This window comes from Trichechus manatus, unplaced genomic scaffold (assembly GCF_000243295.1).
Source record: "Trichechus manatus latirostris isolate Lorelei unplaced genomic scaffold, TriManLat1.0 scaffold00016, whole genome shotgun sequence".
NCBI classification, from domain to species: Eukaryota; Metazoa; Chordata; class Mammalia; order Sirenia; family Trichechidae; genus Trichechus; species Trichechus manatus.
In genome coordinates this window covers 17,092,712-17,112,765 of record NW_004443952.1, presented here as the reverse complement: position 1 = coordinate 17,112,765, position 20,054 = coordinate 17,092,712, and the positions used below count along the sequence as shown (strand labels likewise).

Sequence of the window (20,054 nt, the reverse complement as noted above, 5' to 3'; positions counted from 1 at the left end):
ATTTTAACTTTTCCAGGTAAAACAACTATTCAGTTAATGAGTTTTTAATAACTGTATTCCAGAGGAAGTCTCATGGTGACTCAGGAAGCCAGAATGTGTATTATTAATCTTAGAATTTTGATTGTTCAGGATAGAAGGCTCTAAATGTTCATTGATTGTGGATTCTAAATTAGTGCTATTTCCATTTGAATGTTTTCTATCATCTTTAATTTTTTTTTTGTTTTTATTAAATTTCAAATGTATAATGTTTTAGGTTACTGGTAAAAAGCTACTAGAAAAGGGAGAATTGAAGCGTCGGTACACTATAATTCCACTCAATAAAATTTCAGCCAAATGTATTGCTCCAGAAACCCTGAGGGTCGCTCAGAATCTTGTAAGTCTTATTTATATGTTTAATCTTACTTTTTTTCTTTTTTTTAATTAGAGGACATTAATGAGAACTTTTGGGAACATCACACAATTTTTAATTATGCTACAATTTATAAAAAGAATTAAGTTATAGGGTTTGTTCTCATGCATTTAAATGGCAAGAGAACAGAAATGTATCAGACTGGGATTCCCTTTGGCACTTCAAAGTGTAGTATTAGAATGTTTAAGCCTTAGGTCAAGTCACATGACTGTCAGTTGGGAGTAAATACAAAATTTCTCATTTCTAAGTTAGTAGTTAGGATTGAGTTTATAGATAAATATCCAGAATTCTTCAGTTTTTTTTTTTTTCATGTGAGATACACTTAAACTGCCCACCGTGACAATCAGTATTGCAGAGGTTCTTCTCTATCCCAGTTTGGCTAGATTGCCATCCAGCATATGGGCATGTATAGCAGGTGACCAGGATACCCACTCAGCTATTGAATTGGAGTAAAAGTGGCATGCCTACCAGTAAGAAAACAGATGAGTGCAAGGAAGTGTATTTGAAATGTTACTGTGGTTGTATAATACTAGGTAAAAACATGAAGCTAATTGTAACATTCAGCAGAGATTTCAGTTTTTGAGTATACAATCCAAGTGTATGAGTTGTAAAGACAGTTCTACAAAACCTAGATGTGCATTTGTAATTAACAGCTGCCTATATAGCTAACCAACTTAACATTTATACTTATAACCTAAAAGTAAAAGTGGATATAGAATGTCTTTTCTGAAATTGCGAAGCTTTCAATGAAAATGACTTCAAAATATAGTTATGTTGATATGTACGCTATCACGGGAAAGAAAGTGAATGCAGAGTAGTTGAAAGGTAGTGTTTTTGGTTGGTGCTTGCTTTACTTTAAAAAAATCACCTTTGGGTCTAAAAGGCTCAGAAAGTTACTTCTGCCTTAGGTCAAGTCTCAGTATTAGAAATAAATTGAGATTTCAAGCAACAGCAGAAGTACTTCCACTCAGTTCCCTTTGCGAGACCTGTTTAATGGCAGCTGCTCTGTCAAAGGACAATGCTGAACATCTCTTCCTTAGAGCTGCCTTTGTTGCAATTTCCCCTTGTTACTGAGCTCCATAAGGGAAGTTTAGTTGCTCAAAAAGATGGGCATAGTTAGACAATATAAACAAAGGTTGAGGAAAAGAGGCAGTTGGTTCAAAATAAAGGACTGAGGGATGTTTTTTTATCTGTCTTTTTTATTATTGGTTGTGTTTTTATTTCTGTAAATGGCAAGTGACTGCACTAGCATTTTTAATTTAGATGAAAATGTATTCACTGTGGAACAACCAAATTACTAATAATTGAAACAAAACATTTTATATAATTGTGTTGATCCAGGAATAGCTGTACTTGAATTAAGAAAGGTGTGTGTAAAAAGTTCATTTTGGATTTAGAAACTGGCTATTGGCTCTTGCTTGGTAGAAACTCTTATACTGCCTGCCAGGTACTTTAGCTAAACATTTTACTCAGCAATAGATCTTTCAATGTTTAAATCTGTATTTTTCCCCCCCAAAAAACTTCTAAGTTTTACATAGCTGTTTTGAAAGTTTAGAAAGAATTGTAGTGTTAGGTGAGTAATACTTAAATTTCTATTTAGCAGTTCTTAGTGGTATATAAAATAATATTTGAAAGGAAAGGAAGAAGTACATACTATAGCCTGTCGTTTTTTCCACAGGTTGGCCCTAACAATGTTCATGTGGCTCTTTCCCTGGTTGAATACAAACCAGAACTTCAGAAAGCCATGGAATTTGTTTTTGGAACAACATTTGTTTGTGACAATATGGATAATGCCAAAAAAGTGGCCTTTGATAAAAGGATAATGACTAGAACTGTAACTCTAGGAGGTGATGTATTTGATCCCCATGGGACATTGAGTGGAGGTAAGTTTTATATTATTTTGTCCTCACAATTCTGGGTGGTAAATAGGCGATTTTTTTTTTTTTTTAAATAGGGCATATTGGGGTTGAAATGCATTAACACAACTATATTCCTAGTTTTTTGCTTAGGACCAGAGCCTCGCTTTTGTGAATCACAGCCTAATTGTTTTTACAGAAGACCATTTCTAAAGCTTTAGTGTAAATCTGAGACTTGAGTTTAGTTGTTTAATATGTATATAATAATACTGAGAAATAATACAACGACTTAGCCTTCAAAGAGCTCATAGTCTATTTATCTCAAGCAAGTCCATTTCTGTTTATCTTAAGCAAGTCCGTTCCTATTTGTTTATTCTCTCTTACTTTTTGCCCTATCAGGATATTCTAGTCACTGGGAAACAAAGTCTTTTTATTAAGTAAATTTTTTGCCTAACTACTCACTTTTCCTTTAGGGATCATTAACCTCTAATTTGTGTACATTTCATTGCTGCTACTGTTCTGTCAAAAGTAAAACAAAAGTTAAATCTGTCCTTGAGATGATGCCTTAAGAAAGGAATTCTTAGATAATGACCATATTCTTCTTTTACTATTTGCCACATCAAGACCCCAGATCTGTGTTAAGTGATAATATAACAACACTGAATAGTAGTTTGCACCAGCCAGTGTTTTGAGATTATACTATCCAATATGGTAGCCACTATCCCTGTGTGGCTCTTTACATTTAAATTTAAATTAATTAAAATTAAATAAAAATAAAAAATAATGTCTTCAATGCACTAGCTATATTTCTAGCGTTTAACCACAAATGGTTAGTGAGTAACTGGATAATGCAGATATAGAACATTATTCTCTGAAGCCCTGTTCTAAAGCCTTTACATAATTAACTCATTTAATCCTTATTAAACTATGAGGTAGGCATATTACTATCTTCCTCAGTATACAGTTACATAAACTAAGGTATACAATGGTTAAATAACTTTCTAGTAAGTGGCCAAGCTTCTGAATTTGAATTCAGGCAGTCTGGTTTCAGAGTTTATGCTCTTAACCAGTAGATTTTTATACTGCCTCTTGTGATATCAAATGACTTGATGTCTTTCTAGACCAAGAAAACAATAGACTAATGAATTACATGATCAAGTATCAAGTTTCCCAGTAAAAAATAAGATTACTAGTATCTGGAATTGGAAAATAAGAAGAGACCAAATACGTTTAAATACCTAACAGAAGAAAATTTTTAGATTTGATTTACTTGTATGCTTTCGAACTTTTTACTTCAGGCATAGCAGATATGTAACCCGGTATCATATTAACCTAGTGCTCATAATAGCATTGCTAACTGACCTTGACACTCTCCCACCAAACCTACACAGTTTCCTTACCAACATAGTACCACAGCCTGCCACTGCCAGATGATTATAGTTGTAAATTAAACCGGTTTACTCTCTTTGCTCTGTCATAGCTTAGGCCTCCAAATCTCAGTAACTTACAAGTTTATTCCATAACTGCTAGTCAGTTGCCTCTGCTTCATATTACTCTCATTCTGTGACTCAGGTTGAAGGTGAAGACCCTGTCTTGAACATACTTTTCTCATGGCAACCAAAAAACCAAACCCATTGCCATCGAGTCAGTTCCGACTCATAGTGACCCCATAGGGCAGAGTAGAACTGACCCATAGGGTTTTCAAGGAGCAGCTGGTGGATTCGAACTGCTGACCTTTTAGTTAGCAGCTGTAGCTCTTAACTACTGTGCCAGCAGGGCTCCTTCTCATAGAGAAGGGAAAGCAAACGGTCAGTCACGTACAACCTCTTAAAGCTTTATTTTCAGATGAAATGGCCAGACCAAGTCACATGACCGAGTTGGATGTTAGTAGAGAGGAAACTGAGCCTGGGAGGGATGGACTCAGTAAGCAGGGCAGTGTATACTTTGAATAAATAATCTACCACATCTGCTTAGAAGTATTTCTTATCAATTGTGTAATGTCGTAAGGTCCAGATGATAGGATAAATTCTGTAGTTTCATGAGAGAAATGTAAAAGATTTTGCTGTTGAATATTTCAAGTATAATTATCTTAAATGTTTTATTGCTTGCTGTGTACGTAATAGCTTAATACCCAAGGTCTGTTTGAACTTGCCTCCATCAGGTGCTCGATCCCAGGCAGCTTCTATTTTAACCAAATTTCAGGAACTCAAAGATGTTCAAGGTGAACTGAGAATTAAAGAGCGTGAGCTACAGGCTCTAGAAGAGGAATTAGCGGGTCTTAAAAATGTTGCTGAAAAGTAAGAAGTCTGTTGGATTAAACCTTTTTTTTTTTGTCAGTGATGTGCACGGTAGAAAATGAAAGAAAATTTACTTTTATGTAAAGAAATAAAACTTCTAATTTAAAAAAAATCCTTGGTTTTATTTAAAATATTTAAATGAATTATGAGTTGATAACTTGTCAGTTATTTTTCTATTTTTCTTGATTATAAAAGTATTATCTGTTATAAGGAATTAGAGAAATCTAATTAAGCAATAATACTAAAAAAACTCAGCCAAATATTCCATTCTCCACTGCTGAGATATGCACTGTTAACAATTCACTAAGATTGGTGTGGAAAACCCTTACATACTCTGGAGGCTGATACCAGAGGATACTTGAGTTCTTGGTTTGGAATAATAGGATGTAATATAGCACTGATGATTAGGCGTCTGCACCAAGTTTAACAGCGTTATGGCTGTCCTTCAGATAATTGAAGATCATCAAAGGAGAAAGTAAACAAATTCTTGTTGGAAAGTCACTGTTAAAATGTTTTCACACTTGTCTATGCCAAGAAATTTGGAAGACAGCTCTCTGGCCAACTGAATGGAAGAGATCCATATTTGTACCCATTCCAAAGAAAAGTGATCCAACAGAATGTGGAAATTATCGAACAATATCATTAATATATCACACACAAGTAAAATTTTGCTGAAGATCATTCAAAAGCAGTTGCAGCAATACATCAACAGGGAACTACCAGAAATTCAAGCTGGATTCAGAAGAGGATGTAGAACAAGGAATATCATTGGTGATGTCAGATGGATCCTGGCTGAAAGCAGAAAATACCAGAAAGCTATTTACCTGTATCTTACTGACTGTGCAAAGGCATTGAACTGTGTGGATCATAACAAATCATGGATAACTGCAAAGAATGGGAATTCCAGAACATTTGTGCTCGTGAGGAACCCATACATGGATCAAGAAGCAGTCGTTCAAACAGAACAACGTGATACTGTGTGGTTTAAAGTCAGGACGGGTGTGTGTCAGGGTTGTATACTTTTACCATACTTATTCAGTCTGTATGCTTGAGCAAATAATCTGAGAAGCTGGACTGTAGAAGAAGAATGGGGCATCAGGATTAGAGGAAGACTCATTAACAACCTGCATTATGAAGCTGCCACAACCTTCCTTGCTGAAAGTGAAGAGAACCTGAAGCACTTAACTGGTGAAGATCAAAGACTGTAGCCTTCAGTATGGATTATACCTCAACATAAAACAAAAATCCTCACAACTGGACCAATAAGCAACATCATGATAAACAGAGAAAAGATTGAAGTTGTCAAGCATTTCATTTTACTTGGATCCACAATCAACACCCATGGAAGCAGCAGTCAGGAAATTAAAAGATGCATTGCATTGGGCAAATGTGCTGCAAAAAACCTCTTTAAAGTGTTAAAAAGCAAAGATGTCACTTTAAGGACTAAGGTGCACCTGACCCAAGCCATGGTGTTTTCAGTTGCCTCGTGTGCATGTGAAAGCTGGACGATGAATAAGGAAGACCAAAGAAGAACTGACGCCTTTGAATTATGGTGTTGGCGAAGAATACTGAATATACCATAGACTGCCAGAAGAACGCACAAATCTGTCTTGGAAGAAGTACAGCCAGAATGCTCATTAGAAGTGAGGATGGCGAGACTTCTTCTCACATTCTTTGGACATGTTATCAGGAAGGACCAGTCCCTGGAGAAAGACATCATGCCTGGTAAAGTAGAGGGTCAGAGAAAAAGGGGAAAACCCTCAATGAGATGGACTGACACAGTGGCTGCAACAGTGTGCTCAAGTATAGCAACAATTATGAGGATGGTGCAGGACCAGGCAGTGTTTCATTCTGTTGTACATAGGGTCGCTATGAGTTAGAACCGATTCGCCAACACCTGACAACAACAAATGGGAACCTTCAGCATTTTTTCTGTTTGTGTATAATATAGGTATATGCAATTTTTTGTTTTCTCAAAGTTGGGATCATGCTATTTAATGTAACTTTTTTTTCTATGTCTACATTATTCACTCAGTAAATACTGAGTGCCTTCTATGTGCCAAGTGCTCTTTTAGGAGCTGTGGATACAGCAATGAATTGAACAGATAAATATCTTTGCCTTTATCAACATAGTTGAGGAAATAGGTAATAAAGAAGACAAATTGGTAAAACATGTTTTGTTAAATAGTACTGAGACGAAACAAATAAAACAGAGATGGGGTATGAACTATCCACAGTTAAGAAGTATTGAAATTCTAGATTGGTGGCCAGGGAAATCTTCCTTGAGATTATGACTGTTGAGTGAACTCCAGAAATATGTGGGTGTGAACTGAGTATATGGTTATATGAGAGAAGAAATCTCACTTGCTTTAAAAACTTATAAAGTACATCATTTAGAAGTTTAGTTATTTAAATTATGTTTAATGAAACCTATTTATTGAAAGATTACTTTTAGTGTTTTATAAAATTAAGACTTTCTATAAATATTTATTATGGATCTTGGTATTTTAGAGTTATTTAACTTTAGTAACTAAATCAGACTTCAATTTGATTTCTCAGAAATTTGACATGAGAGTCATCATAACTTTTTAATCATTGTCATCTTACATATTGCTTATATTATAAAGTGGGTTTATTTTAGTTAAGAGCCTGTAGTTTGCATGCCTCAAACACCAGGAAAATTATGATTATTATTATTTCTCTTTTTCTAAGGTATCGCCAACTAAAACAGCAGTGGGAGATGAAAACTGAGGAGGCAGATTTATTACAAACTAAGCTGCAGCAAAGCTCGTATCACAAGCAACAAGAAGAATTAGATGCCCTTAAGAAAACCATTGGTAAGATAAAAACATTCTATGCTTAATCTCTATTTCTACTAATACTCTCTGTCTTACTTTAAATATTTAGAAGATGCTGTGCTGTTGTTCAGGCACATATGGGAGTTTCTTTTTCTCCAGTCTAATGATTATGAAATGAGATACTGCATTAGCCTTTTAATTTGCGTTTCCCTGTCTGTTGGTGAAATGCAGCATCTTTTTTGTATGTTTATTGACCCTTTGGGTTTCTGCTTCTGGCTTTCCTATTCATTCATTTTGCCCATTTTTCTATTGGGTTGCTTGTGTTTTTTTTTCCCATTGTTGTCATAGTTAAGAGTTCTTGCAGCTTATGTGCACTGCAAATGTCTTTTTTGCCTTGTGTGATTGTCTTTTGACTTTGTAGTATTTTTGTTATACAGACAGTTTTACTGTTTAATGTAATGAAATTTATAGCTGTCCATCCCTAATGTTATGAAACTATCACACTTTTAAATTAGAATTTAATTATATATGGTAGTTTTTATTTTTGCTCAGGATAACATTCACACATCTGTTTCCCCTCTAATATTTTTATCCTACAATGAAAAGTAGTATAGGAAATTGTGCAGACGTGGCTTCCTCAGTGGTATGTGTACCTAGGTCATAACATTAGCAGTGTATGTCACTTGTGATGGTCACATGTCCATGCTGTTTTGCTCTTTAAATTTTTCTTCTGCAAATTTGCGGGGAAATTTTTCTTGTGATTCATCCTAGACGGCTTCTCTCAGTATTTCTCTTCTTTAATAGCAGCTTTCTTGAATATGTATGGAAACCCTGGTGGCTTAGTGTTTAAGAGCTATGGCTGCTAACTAAAAGGTCAGCAGTTCGTATCTACCAGGTGCTCGCTGGAAACCATATGGGGCAGTTCTGCTCTGTCCTGTAGGGTCGCTATGAGTTGGAATCAAGTCGACAGCAGCGTTTTTCTGTTGTTTTTTTTTAATATGTATAAATGGGCAAAGAACACAAAGTAAACTTGTTTGTGAATTTAATTGTAAGCTTTCTGATGCCCAAAATAAAGGGAAAATACTGAAGTTATACTCAGTTCTAGTTTTAGGAAGCATGCAGGTTTGCTAGATGAAGAGCTGTGATCTTTTTAACAAGTTGCTTCAAAACCTTTTTTGGAAATAGCTAAGTTATAGATAATGTGTATATTAATCAAGTTCATACAATTAGAAATAATTTCTTTGCAGATCTTTAGATAATTTGATCATAATCTTTAGGCAGGATCTATGTTTCAACATACCATTTCTAGAATAAGTTTGTGTTGTTGGGTGCCATCGAGTCATTTCCGACTCATAGCGACCCTGTGTACAACAGAACGAAACACTAGCCGGTCCTGCAGTTTGGAACAGTTATTTAAATTTTTTTTAAACTCTAGCCTCTAACTTTTCAGACCATTTGTTCTATTAAAAGTTGAATTTATAAGTTATTGTCATAACTGTAATAGTTAGAAGACCTAATTTAGTCACATTTGCCTACTTTATGATGCAGAGGAAAGTGAGGAAACATTAAAAAACACCAATGAAATTAAAAAAAAAGCAGAAGAAAAGTATGAAGTATTGGAGAATAAAATGAAAAATGCAGAAGCTGAAAGAGAGAGAGAACTGAAAGATGCTCAGAAAAAACTAGATTGTGCCAAAACAAAGGCAGATGCTTCTAACAAAAAAATGAAAGAAAAGCAACAGGTAATACCTTTCTTGAAATGGAGACAATTTTTAAAGTCAGTATAGAACTGAACGTGGTAGAACATCTCTGGTTAATCTTATTGTCAGTATTTGTTAGTAAATCCAAAAGCTGTGTGTGCTTTTTTGGGAAATAAATTAAGCGTCTTAAAAGTCAAAATAGTCTCTCATGCAAAGTCTCTAATTTGATGTCACATAATTGTGAGTATGGGCTGCATTAACTTGCTAAGTTTAGGGAAGGTTCAAAGTTACTTTTTGGTAAATGCTTCCTTCGGGAGTGGGCCAAAGCTTATATCATGAAGTAGAGCTGTGTCATTATCAGACATTGAGCCAGTTGATATTTATATCAGGTAAGTGTCTGTGAATTTTTACTATAGGAGGATGATGTAAGACAAAGTATGTTACATTTACAAAGTACTTTTCAGTTGTGGATTGGTGATGTCTTATTGTATTTTTCAGATAGCACCAAAGCTGGAATTTAAACCCAGACTTTTCTGTCTCCAAAGACTATGTTCTTAATCACTGTCATAATATTTCAGTTAAACCTACTTTTCATCTATTTTTTTTAAATTTATTTTGATATTTTGTTGTTGAGAATATACACAGCAGAACAGACACCAGTTCAACAATTCCTACATGTACAATTCAGCAACATTGATTACATCATTCAAGTTGTGCAGTTCAGTGACATTGATTACATTCTCTTTTTCCAAGCTGTTTCTCTCCCCTTAACAAACTCACTGCCCCCTAAATTTCCTATCTAATCTTTCAAGTTGCTGTTGTCAGTTTGATCCCATATAGATAGGTCTTAAAAGAGCACAGTGCTCAAGACAGACATTCTTTAATAGTTAAGTGAACTATTGTTTGGTTTTAAGGGGACTTCAGGGAATATTTTTGGTTAAGGTTTAAAGGTTATCTCAGGGCAATAGTTTCAGGAGTTCAACCAGCCTCCACAGCTCCAGAAAATCTGGATTCCATCAGAATTTGAAATTCTGTTCTGCATTTTCCCCTTCTGATCAGGATTCTTCTATAGAATCTTTGATAAAAATGTCCAATAATGGTAGCCAGGCACTGTCCAGTTCTTCTTGTCTCATGACAAAGGAGGCAGTTTTCATGGAGGCAGTTAGCCAGCCACACATTCCATTTTCTTTTCCTATTCCTGACTCTCCTTTCTCTGTTGCTTCAGGAGAATAGAGACCAATTGTTGTACCTTAAATGGTTGTTTGCAAGCTTTTCAGACCCCGGGGTACTATACAACGAAGTAGGAGGTGCAACAGAAGCACTAAACACATTATTAGACCAATTATCTGGGATGTCCCATGAAACTGTGACCCTAAGCCTCCAAACCAAGGAACCAAATCCCATGAGGTTTTTGGCTGTACATAAGCAGCCTCAGCGTTTATTTTCTACCCTATGATTTTATCATCAAATAGTTGGACAAAGTATTTTCTAATGGACTAACAAGTATAATGAGAAAGACAAAAATTGAAACACTACCTTTTTGCACATTGACTAATTATGGTTAAAAAAAAGCTTAACCTCTGCTAATTCAAAAGAATGTTATATCTCTTCTGATTCATGTGTAGAATTCTATATTTTTATTCCCTATTGGAATAAAAGGATAAAGGAAATAACCTGTGCAAAGTGTTTGAACTCATGAAAACATGAGTTTTTGGTAGCTGAATGATAACTAGGCCGTGGGTCTTATCTGCATGAGAATTCTATTAATCTTGTGAGCATGTATGTATTTATTTTTTAGTAGTTAATAAATTGTATGACTGCACAGATAATGTGTTTCTTATAGGAAGTTGAAGCTATCACTCTGGAGCTGGAAGAGCTCAAGAGAGAGCAAGCATCCTCTAAACAACAGCTTGAAGCTGTCAATGAAGCTATCAAATCCTATGAAGATCAGATTGAAGTAATGGCAGCTGAAGTGGCTAAAAATAAGGTAAGAGTTACTTATCAAATTGGAAAAATTATGAATGCTAATTTGTTTATGAAATGTTGGCTTGAAGAAGATGTTTGACTTTAGTGCTGTAAATCTCTTCACTGCTCTTGTGATAATAGCTTGATGCAAAAATAGTGATTACTGATTCAGAAAAAGTCCTGAAATAATATTACTAATGTTTTAGTCGGGGCCTACTTCAGAGACAAAACATACTGTAATTTGAACAGATGACATATAATATAAACAATTTTTAACCATAATAGGAGTTTGGAATAATGGGAGATTCTCAGGAATATAGCAGTAGTAGATAGAGGGAACAGCCATTACCCCTAGGGCTGAGGCAGTGCACCCAAGGAAGGAATATACCTGAAAGAGAGCCCCACCATGCCCAACTGGTCCTATCTACACTGCATCCAGCAGAAATTCTGTTGTTTCCAGTATGGACACTACACCTATCCCTTTTTTCTGGTGGTAACACAATTTTTCTCCTGTTGGTAAATTCATTAAAAAAAAAAAAAAAAAAAAACCCGTTGCCATCAAGTTGATTCAGACTCATAGCGACCCTATAAGACAGAGTAGAACTGTCCCCTTGAGCTTCCAAGGAGTGGCTGGTGGATTCAAACTGTAGACCTTTTGGTTAGCAGACAAGCTCTTAACCAGTACACCACCAGGGCTCCAAAACCAAACCCATTGCTGGGGAGTCGATTCTGACTCATAGCAACCCTATAGGACAGAGTAGAACTGCCCCATAGGGTTTCCAAGGAGCAGCTGGTGGATTCGAACTGCCGACCTTTTGGTTAGCAGCCAAGCTCTTAACCGTTGTGCCACCAGGGCTCCAGGTAAGTTCATTAGTCGTCTTAAACGGAGATACAAAGTGTAGAGGGTTAGGTGACCATCTGCCTGTAATCATATTGCCATCTATCTGGCAGAAATCTGCAAGGCTATCTTTTAATAGACTATCTAAATGTTACCTTACTACTGTCTTCTAATTGTTTGTTTCAGGAGTCAGTAAATAAAGCTCAAGAAGAGGTGACCAGGCAAAAAGAAGTGGTAACAGCCCAAGACAATGTCATTAAAGCAAAATATACAGAAGTGGCAAAACATAAAGAACACAACAATGATTCTCAGCTTAAAATTAAGGAATTAGACCACAATATCAGCAAACATAAACGGGAAGCTGAAGATGCTGCTGGGAAGGCATGTTTTTGTTGTTCATTTTTACCCTTAATAATCAAATTTTTGTATCCCAATTCTTGAAGTATTCCAGTATCTATTCAGTGAAGGACTCAGTGTAAGTTGTAGGACTACTGCCTAACATAATTTTGAGGGTAGAAATGGCTTACAGCTATCTTCACTGCTTTTTAGCACAAGTGTTTTAAATTATACTTCAGATATTTGTGCCCATCTATAAGATGTATTTACCAAATAACCATGGAAATGACTTTTTTTAATCTCCAAATATTCATAGAACTAATATATTCATAGAATTGATTACTATTAGTAAAAATAACATACATTCTTTATTTCAAATTGAATTAAAGAACTCACAGAACTATACATCCTGTCAACTTCTAAAATACAGGATTTAATTGGCCCCTCAATATCCATATGAGCATCATTACTGTCAATTTTTGCAGCTTTATCTGAAATCTGATATTTTAGCAGCCTGTTACCTTTTTCTCCTACTATTTTTTAGTCACTCTTAAAATTTCTTCCTTTCATGTATCAGTGCTTTTTCTTTAAGTTTTTAAAGAGAACACATGCTTTTGCAGAAATTTATTTCTTGGTTGAGAGACTGTACCCATGGAGTCTTAATAATTCGCCTCTCATATGTTTTATGAATGTGTCACACTTCTGTGCATTTTTAATGCCCAGGATCTTTTTTTAGCATCCTAAAAACACGAGATTTAACATAAAAAAAATTATCAATAATATAAAGCAGTCTCCCTACCATCTGAAAGACTCATGGATTTCTATTTGAGTTCATTACTTGGTTTAAAAAAAAAAAAAAATTTATGGATACATTACAATATCTCATTTTATTTATTTCTGTTGATTCCATGTTAGTGGACTCACTGAAATGTTACCAATGTCAGTAGCACTGCTAACAGTTTTTTTGGTAATTGAAAATGCAAGTATTGGTGATTGCTAGGAGATTTTACTTATAATTAAAGGGATTTAAAAAAGGGACTTTCAAGTAGAGCTGCTAAAAAGTCAATGATTCTTTGAAATTCATAGTTTATCAAAATTGCATACCTACTAGTATCAGATCATATGTTAGTACTGAAGATAAGAATGAGCAACATATACATAGAATGCCTCCATAGAGCTTACAGATAAGATTGGCAGGGAAGATAGACTATAAAGAATAATTTTACTTTGGAACCTAGAAGTGAGACTATACCTATTCATAAGGGTAAACAAATTGGCAAGGATTGGAATCTACCAGTCTGAACCTTAAACAATTCTAATAAAGGAACGTCTTTCGTAAGCACTATACTTGGAAATTTTTGGTCAGTTGTATTATATGAAGTATTACACTGTGCCTTGCCAAAAGGACAGTGGAGATGGAGTTAATGTTTAGGGCAATTTTTTTTTTTTTTTCCTTAGATTGTAGTTCCAAAAGAGAGAATTATAAGATATCAATCAAGATTAAGCTTTCACGATTTTACCAGATCTATTTCTATTCTATAGGAATTTTTAACTTCACAAGTTGTTTTTTGAAGCAATAGATTGGGTTTGGTAAAATCTGAAGGAGGTTCATCTGACTTGTATTTCATTCTATCAGAGATATGTATATTTTGTAAAAATTTCTCTGTGTTGGCTTCTCTTTTAATGCTTAAGTAATAGGAAAGTCATTTTCTATACTGTTTGTTTTTCTGAATTAACTTTTTCATAAAAATACACAGCAAAACCTGCTCCCATTCCACAGTTCTAGACATAATGATCAGTGACACTGGTTACATTCTTCACATTATGTCAACATTCTGTTTATTTCTGTTTTAGTTCTTTCACTTCCATTTACTTAATCTCCCTGCCCCAACCATCTCATGTATGATTTAAAACAGCTGTTGACACCCTTTGGTCTTTATATATATATATACATATGTGTGTGTATGTATGTGTATATATATGTGTGTATGTATATATATATACACGCTTATATATATATTTTTATTTTAAACACAGTATTCAAGGGTGACAATCTTTATACTCTTTGGGCTAAACCGTTACTTAGTTTAAAGGTGACTTCAGGGGATAGTTTTAATTCACGGTTTGAAGACCAACTCAGGGCCATAGTCTTAGACACTTCTCCAGCCTCAATAGGTCCTGTAAGTCTAAATTCTTAAGGAATTTGAAGTTCTCTTCTACATTTTTCTCCCTTTTTATCAGGATTCATCTCTTGTGTTCCTGATCACAATATTCAGTAGTGGTGGCCTGACACCATCTTTTTCTTCTGGTCTCAAGGTGGAGGAGGCAGTAGTACATGTAAACAAACAGTTAGTCCTATAGTCCAGTTCCTTCTCTGATTCTTGGGTTTCCTTCTTTTTTTTGTTCCAGATGAATAAAGACCAATAGTTGTATCTTAGATGGACGCTTAGAAGCTTTTAAGACCCCAGCCATTACTCACCATAGTGGGAGGTAGAACATAAACTTTAAGAACTGTATTATGTCAATTGCCCAGATTGTCTCACGAGACCACGGCCCTAAGGCCAAACCAGGACAACTGATCCCATGAGATGATTGGTTATGTCTAATTAGTATGAGCATCTGTAGCCTCCCCTGCCTTTTTGTTGTTATTGTTGCAAAACTATATACAACCTAGTATTTGCCCATCATCCCTTTTCCCAGTGTACAGCTTATTGATGTCAGTCACTTCAGTCATGCTGTGCAAACTTCACCCATAGTCTGTTCTACCTTTCCCATTTCTATAAACAAAGTGACTGCTACCTAGAGAGTACTTTTCCCTCTTTCCCTCACCCCCCATCCCTGGTAACCACTAATGAATGTTAGTTTCTGTGTATTTTCCTATTCATGTCATTTCATAAGAGTGAGAACATACAATATTTGTTTTTTTGTGATTGACTTATTTCATTCAACATAGTATCCTCCAGGTTCATCCACATTGTAAGAGGTTTTGGGAACTCATTTTACATTATCATTAAGTAGTATTTCATTGTATGTATGCATCACATGTTACTTATCCATTCAACCATTGATGGGCACTTAGGTTGTTTCCATCCTTTTGCTATTGTGTATAGTGCTGCAATGAACATATGTAGGAATACATCTGTTTATGTCACTTCTATTAGATCCCTAGGGTATATACGTAGGAGTGGAATTCCTAAGTCATATGGCATCTCTAAGTCTAGTTGTTTGAGGAACTGCCAGACTGTTTTCCACAATTGCTGTACCACTTTGCATTCTCACTAGCAGTGGATGAGGATTCAGTTTCTCCACATCCCCTCTAACACTTGTTATTTTCCACTTTTTAATCTTAGCCATCCTAGTGGGAATGAAGTGGTATCTCGTCGTGGTTTTGATTTGCATTTCTCTGATAGCTAATGTTGTTGAGCATCTCTTCATGTGTCTGTTGACCGTTTGAGTATCCTCTTTGGTGAAGTCTGTTCCTATCGTTTGCCCAGTTTTTCATTGGGTTATTTATTTTTTTGTTGTTAAGTTGTAGATGTTTTGTTACATATTATATGTTACATATTAGATCATTGTTGGTTTTATCATTCCCAAAGATTTTTTTCCCAGTCAGTAGGTTGTCTCTTCACTCTTTTGATAAAGTCTTTTGATGAACGTATTTAACTTTTCTGAGGGCCCAGTTACCTATCTTGTTTTCTGTTGCTTATGCATTCATTCCATTTGGTAATCTGTCACAAAAAAAATTAGGTCCCAAACCTTTGCTCCTGTATTTTCTTCCAAGAACTTTATGGTTTTAGATTTAATATTTAAGTCTTTGATCCATTTTGAATTAGTTTTTGTGTACAGCTCAAGGTATGGATCTTATTTTTTTTACATGTGGAAATTCAGTTTTGCCAGCACAATTTGTTGAAGAGACTATTCCTTCCCCATTGAATGGATTTGACTTCTTTGTCAAAAATGAATTAACCGTAGATGTTTGGGTTTATTTCTGGATTTTCAGTTCTGTTCCCTTCATTAGCAGGCTGTTTTGATTACTGTAGCTGTGTAGTGTTTTGAAGTCAGGAAGTGTGAGGCCTCCTACTTTGTTCTTCTTCAGAATTGCTTTGGCTATTTGTGTCTCTTATCTTTTCATGTAATATTGAGAATTAGTTTTTCCATTTCTGTAAAGAATGTTGGAATTTTGATCAGGATTGCATTGTATGTATAGATCACGTTAGCTAGTATTGACAGCTTGACTGTATTAAGTCTTTCCATCTATTCAGGTTTTCTTTAGTCTCTTTCAGCAGTGTTTTATAATTTTCATTGTATAAGTCTTTTACATTCCTGGGTAAATTTATTCCTAGACATTTTATTCTCTTAGATGCTATTATAAATAGAGTTGTTTCTTAATCTCCTTCTCATTGCTGGTATATAGAAACCCAACTGATTTTTGTGTGTTGATCTTGTATCCTGCAACTTTGCTAAATATCTATTAGTTCTAGAAGCTTTTTGTAGATTCTTTGGGGTTTTATATGTATAGGATCATATACAGTCTGTTGTTTTTGAGCCTATGCTCCAGGTAAAAAAAAAAAAAAACTCATCCTTACATCTGTTAACAGTGAACCTCATTTTTTAAATGAGTAATTGTGGAGTTTCTCTACAAATATTTGATTTTAAATTGACAAATATTAAGAAACTGGCTTATAAATGTAGGTTTTTAAGCAGTCATAAATCCTGCTATTTTCATATGTGTTTAGGTATCCAGAATGTTGAAAGATTATGACTGGATTAACTCAGAGAAACACCTCTTTGGCCAACCCAATAGTGCCTATGATTTCAAAACTAACAACCCAAAAGAAGCTGGCCAAAGACTTCAGAAGTTGCAAGAAATGAAGGAGAAGCTAGGAAGAAATGTCAATATGAGAGCCATGAATGTACTGACAGAAGCTGAAGAGCGGGTAAGTCCGTTTCCTGTTAATATCTGGCCACTTTGGGACATTCATGGCTCTATGTTACCCCTTAGGCAATTACAAGAGTCAGCTTTTGCTTCATGTCCTTAGTGCCTGTTCTACATTTCTTAATTTCTTGCTTTTCTTATTCTTTCTTTCTTTCTTTTTTTTTTTTTTTTTTTTTGCTTCATCAGTTGTTTGGATATTCTGTTGTACCTCGAATGACTTTTCCACTGGCTTTTGCACTTTGTCATAAGCATGTTCTACTTTTTCTTGGTATATAAAAAAAATCACTACTTTTTAATCCCGTTTGCTCCTCACATTTCTGTCATTTCCTTTACTGGCCTTGAAAGGCCTTCAAAAATAAGCTGTACTGCTGTCTGCCTTCTTACCAGTCACTTCATAACTAACTGCTGTCTTCCTTTGACTCTAGTGTATACTAGAACCATTATATAAGTAATGAGTAAAACTGTTTTATAAGTAATCACTGTTTTACTAATCCATAAACCTAGTAGCATCTTCTCAATTTTAATGCTCTCACTTACTTGATAATGTTATCCATCACCCCTTACAAAACTCTGATAATCTAAGAAGGAAAGTTTAATATCATCTAATGTTGAATTTTAGAGGCCATGTTACTAGAAAAACCCAGAGAGCAAAGCAGTCCCTACCCTTGAGGGCCACATAGGAAATAGCAGCCTTAATAATTTTACATAATGTCCCATACATTACTTTAATTCTGCAATATTATGCTCCTTACATCTTCTTTAATTCTGCAAAATTCTGTTTGAATTTGCAAATTAGAACCAGGCTAATGAGAGAGCTGCAAAATTGACAGTACTTATAAGCTGAATTACTTGTAAGAAATTTTCTTGTCATGAGGTTTTTAAAACTGTGATTGATATTAGTATCTACAAAGAATCTCAGTTATATTAGACACCAGACAGGCTAAAAACATAGGTGTTGTGGTCTCTGTAAAATCCTGTTCCTGGTTTTCATTTCTTTATTAAACCTTTGCAGTGTATGGCATATTCATTAAGAAAATCTTTGGTCTGAGTTTGAGATGTATGACATTACAAAACTTGTTTGCTTTTACTTATTTACTTTTATTAGATAATGATAACAGAGTCTAATACTTTTTTAACAGAATTTACCAGCTCCCGTCTTTTTACCAGAAAAGATCTATTGTTGATTAGCAAATGGCCTTTGTTTTTGTTGTGTTTTGTGTCTGTCCACGTAAGAAACTGTATTTGAGTTATGCAAGGAATAAGATTTAAAAAAAAAAAAAATTGAGAGGAGATTTTGGGAGCTTGTCTATAAAGCAGAGGGACAGTAAGGAAGAGAGCAGAACTGACTGGGGTTTTGTGTGTGTGTGTGCTTTAGGTGGAAGTTTACAGCTCAAGTTAGTTTCTCATACAAACATTTACACACACATTGTTATGTGACCCTAGTTGCTATCCCTGTAATGTAACTGCATATTCCTCTTTTCCACCCCAGATTTCCCATGTCCATTCAATTAGGTCCTATTCCTTTCTGCCTTCTCATCTCGCTTCCAGACAGGAGCTGCCCATTTAGTCTCATGTATCTACTCAAACTAAGAAGCACACTCTTCATGAGTATCATCTCATGTCTGATAGTTCCGTTTATCCTTTGTCTGAAGAGTTGGCTTCAGTAATGGTTTTAGTTCTGGGTTAACAGAGTCTGGGGGCCATGTCTTCTGGGGTACCTGTAGTCTCAGTCAGGCCATTAAGTCTGGTCTTTTTACTAGAATTTAAGTTCCGCACCCCACTTTTCTCCTGCGCCTTCAGGGACTCTGTTGTTTTCCTTCTCAGGGTGGTCATTGATGGTAGCCAGGCACCATCTAGTTCTTCTGGTCCCAGGCTGATGGAGTCTCTGGTTTATGTGGTCCCTTTTGTCTCCTGAGCTAATATTTTCCTTACGTCTTTGGTATTCTTCATTCTTCTTTTCTCCAGGTGGGCTGGGACCAGTTGATGCATCCTAGATGGCCACTTGCTAGCTTTTAAGACCCCAGATGCCACTTGTGGGTGGAGTTTTTAAGGGAGAATATGAAGCCTTGAAATGTGAGGCTCTGAGGAGAAATGGGTTAAAAGGATTTTTGAAAGTTCCACTGCTATTCGTGGTATAATTATCCCTCTGTGGGTTAAACAGAACATCTGAACAGATGATGTTTGGGCTAAGACTTGAGTGATGAAGCACCAGATATGTCAGATATAGAGGAAGAGCATTCCAGAAAGAGAGAACAGTGCATAAGTAGGCTCATAATAGAATGAGCCTATTAAGGAATAGAAAAAAGACCATATGGCAGGAGCACGGGCAGAATCTGATAAGATAAAGTCAGATAAATAAGGGTCAGATTTTGTAGGACTTCATATATCATGGTGAAGAATTAGAATTTTATTCATGTGTTATTGCTAAGACTCCAGAAGAGAGCAGGGCTACTTTTATATGGGTTTATATATGACACATTTTCCTTTTTGTTTTGGCTGTTCGGAAGATAAGAGAATGTTAGTGGGGTCAAGATATTTCAAGAGCTTGCCTTATTATTGTCAGTTATACATGAATATATACATATGAATGATTTTACTTTCCTTACAATTTTGGTTTGCATTATAACTCTTAGGACTTTATATTTTTTTGGTAAATAAGAGGGTATGTATTATTTATAAAAATAATGGGAACTCTACTTCTGACTGAATATAAAAGAAATTAATGTTTTCCTAATTAAATATGCTTTTTATCTTAATAGTATAATGACTTGATGAAGAAGAAGAGAATTGTAGAAAATGACAAATCAAAAATTCTTGCAACTATAGAAGACCTTGACCAGAAGAAAAACCAAGCCCTAAATATTGCTTGGCAAAAGGTATTTGAACTCCAAAATACTATCATTTATTCTGCATGAAATC

The 20,054-nt window shown here is 35.2% G+C and overlaps 1 protein-coding gene across 1 annotated transcript in view; it reads left to right on the top strand.

Moving 5' to 3' along the window:
* The window catches only part of SMC2 (structural maintenance of chromosomes 2), a 44,795-nt gene that overhangs the window by 17,513 nt on the left and 7,228 nt on the right, over positions 1 to 20,054 (top strand). The window contains exons 14-22 of the mRNA XM_004372207.3: positions 254 to 373; positions 2,088 to 2,292; positions 4,427 to 4,562; positions 7,275 to 7,399; positions 8,909 to 9,102; positions 10,904 to 11,047; positions 12,050 to 12,244; positions 16,936 to 17,136; positions 19,895 to 20,011. Coding sequence (XP_004372264.2) covers positions 254 to 373; positions 2,088 to 2,292; positions 4,427 to 4,562; positions 7,275 to 7,399; positions 8,909 to 9,102; positions 10,904 to 11,047; positions 12,050 to 12,244; positions 16,936 to 17,136; positions 19,895 to 20,011 — 1,437 coding nt within the window. The remainder of the gene's footprint in view (positions 1 to 253; positions 374 to 2,087; positions 2,293 to 4,426; positions 4,563 to 7,274; positions 7,400 to 8,908; positions 9,103 to 10,903; positions 11,048 to 12,049; positions 12,245 to 16,935; positions 17,137 to 19,894; positions 20,012 to 20,054) is intronic.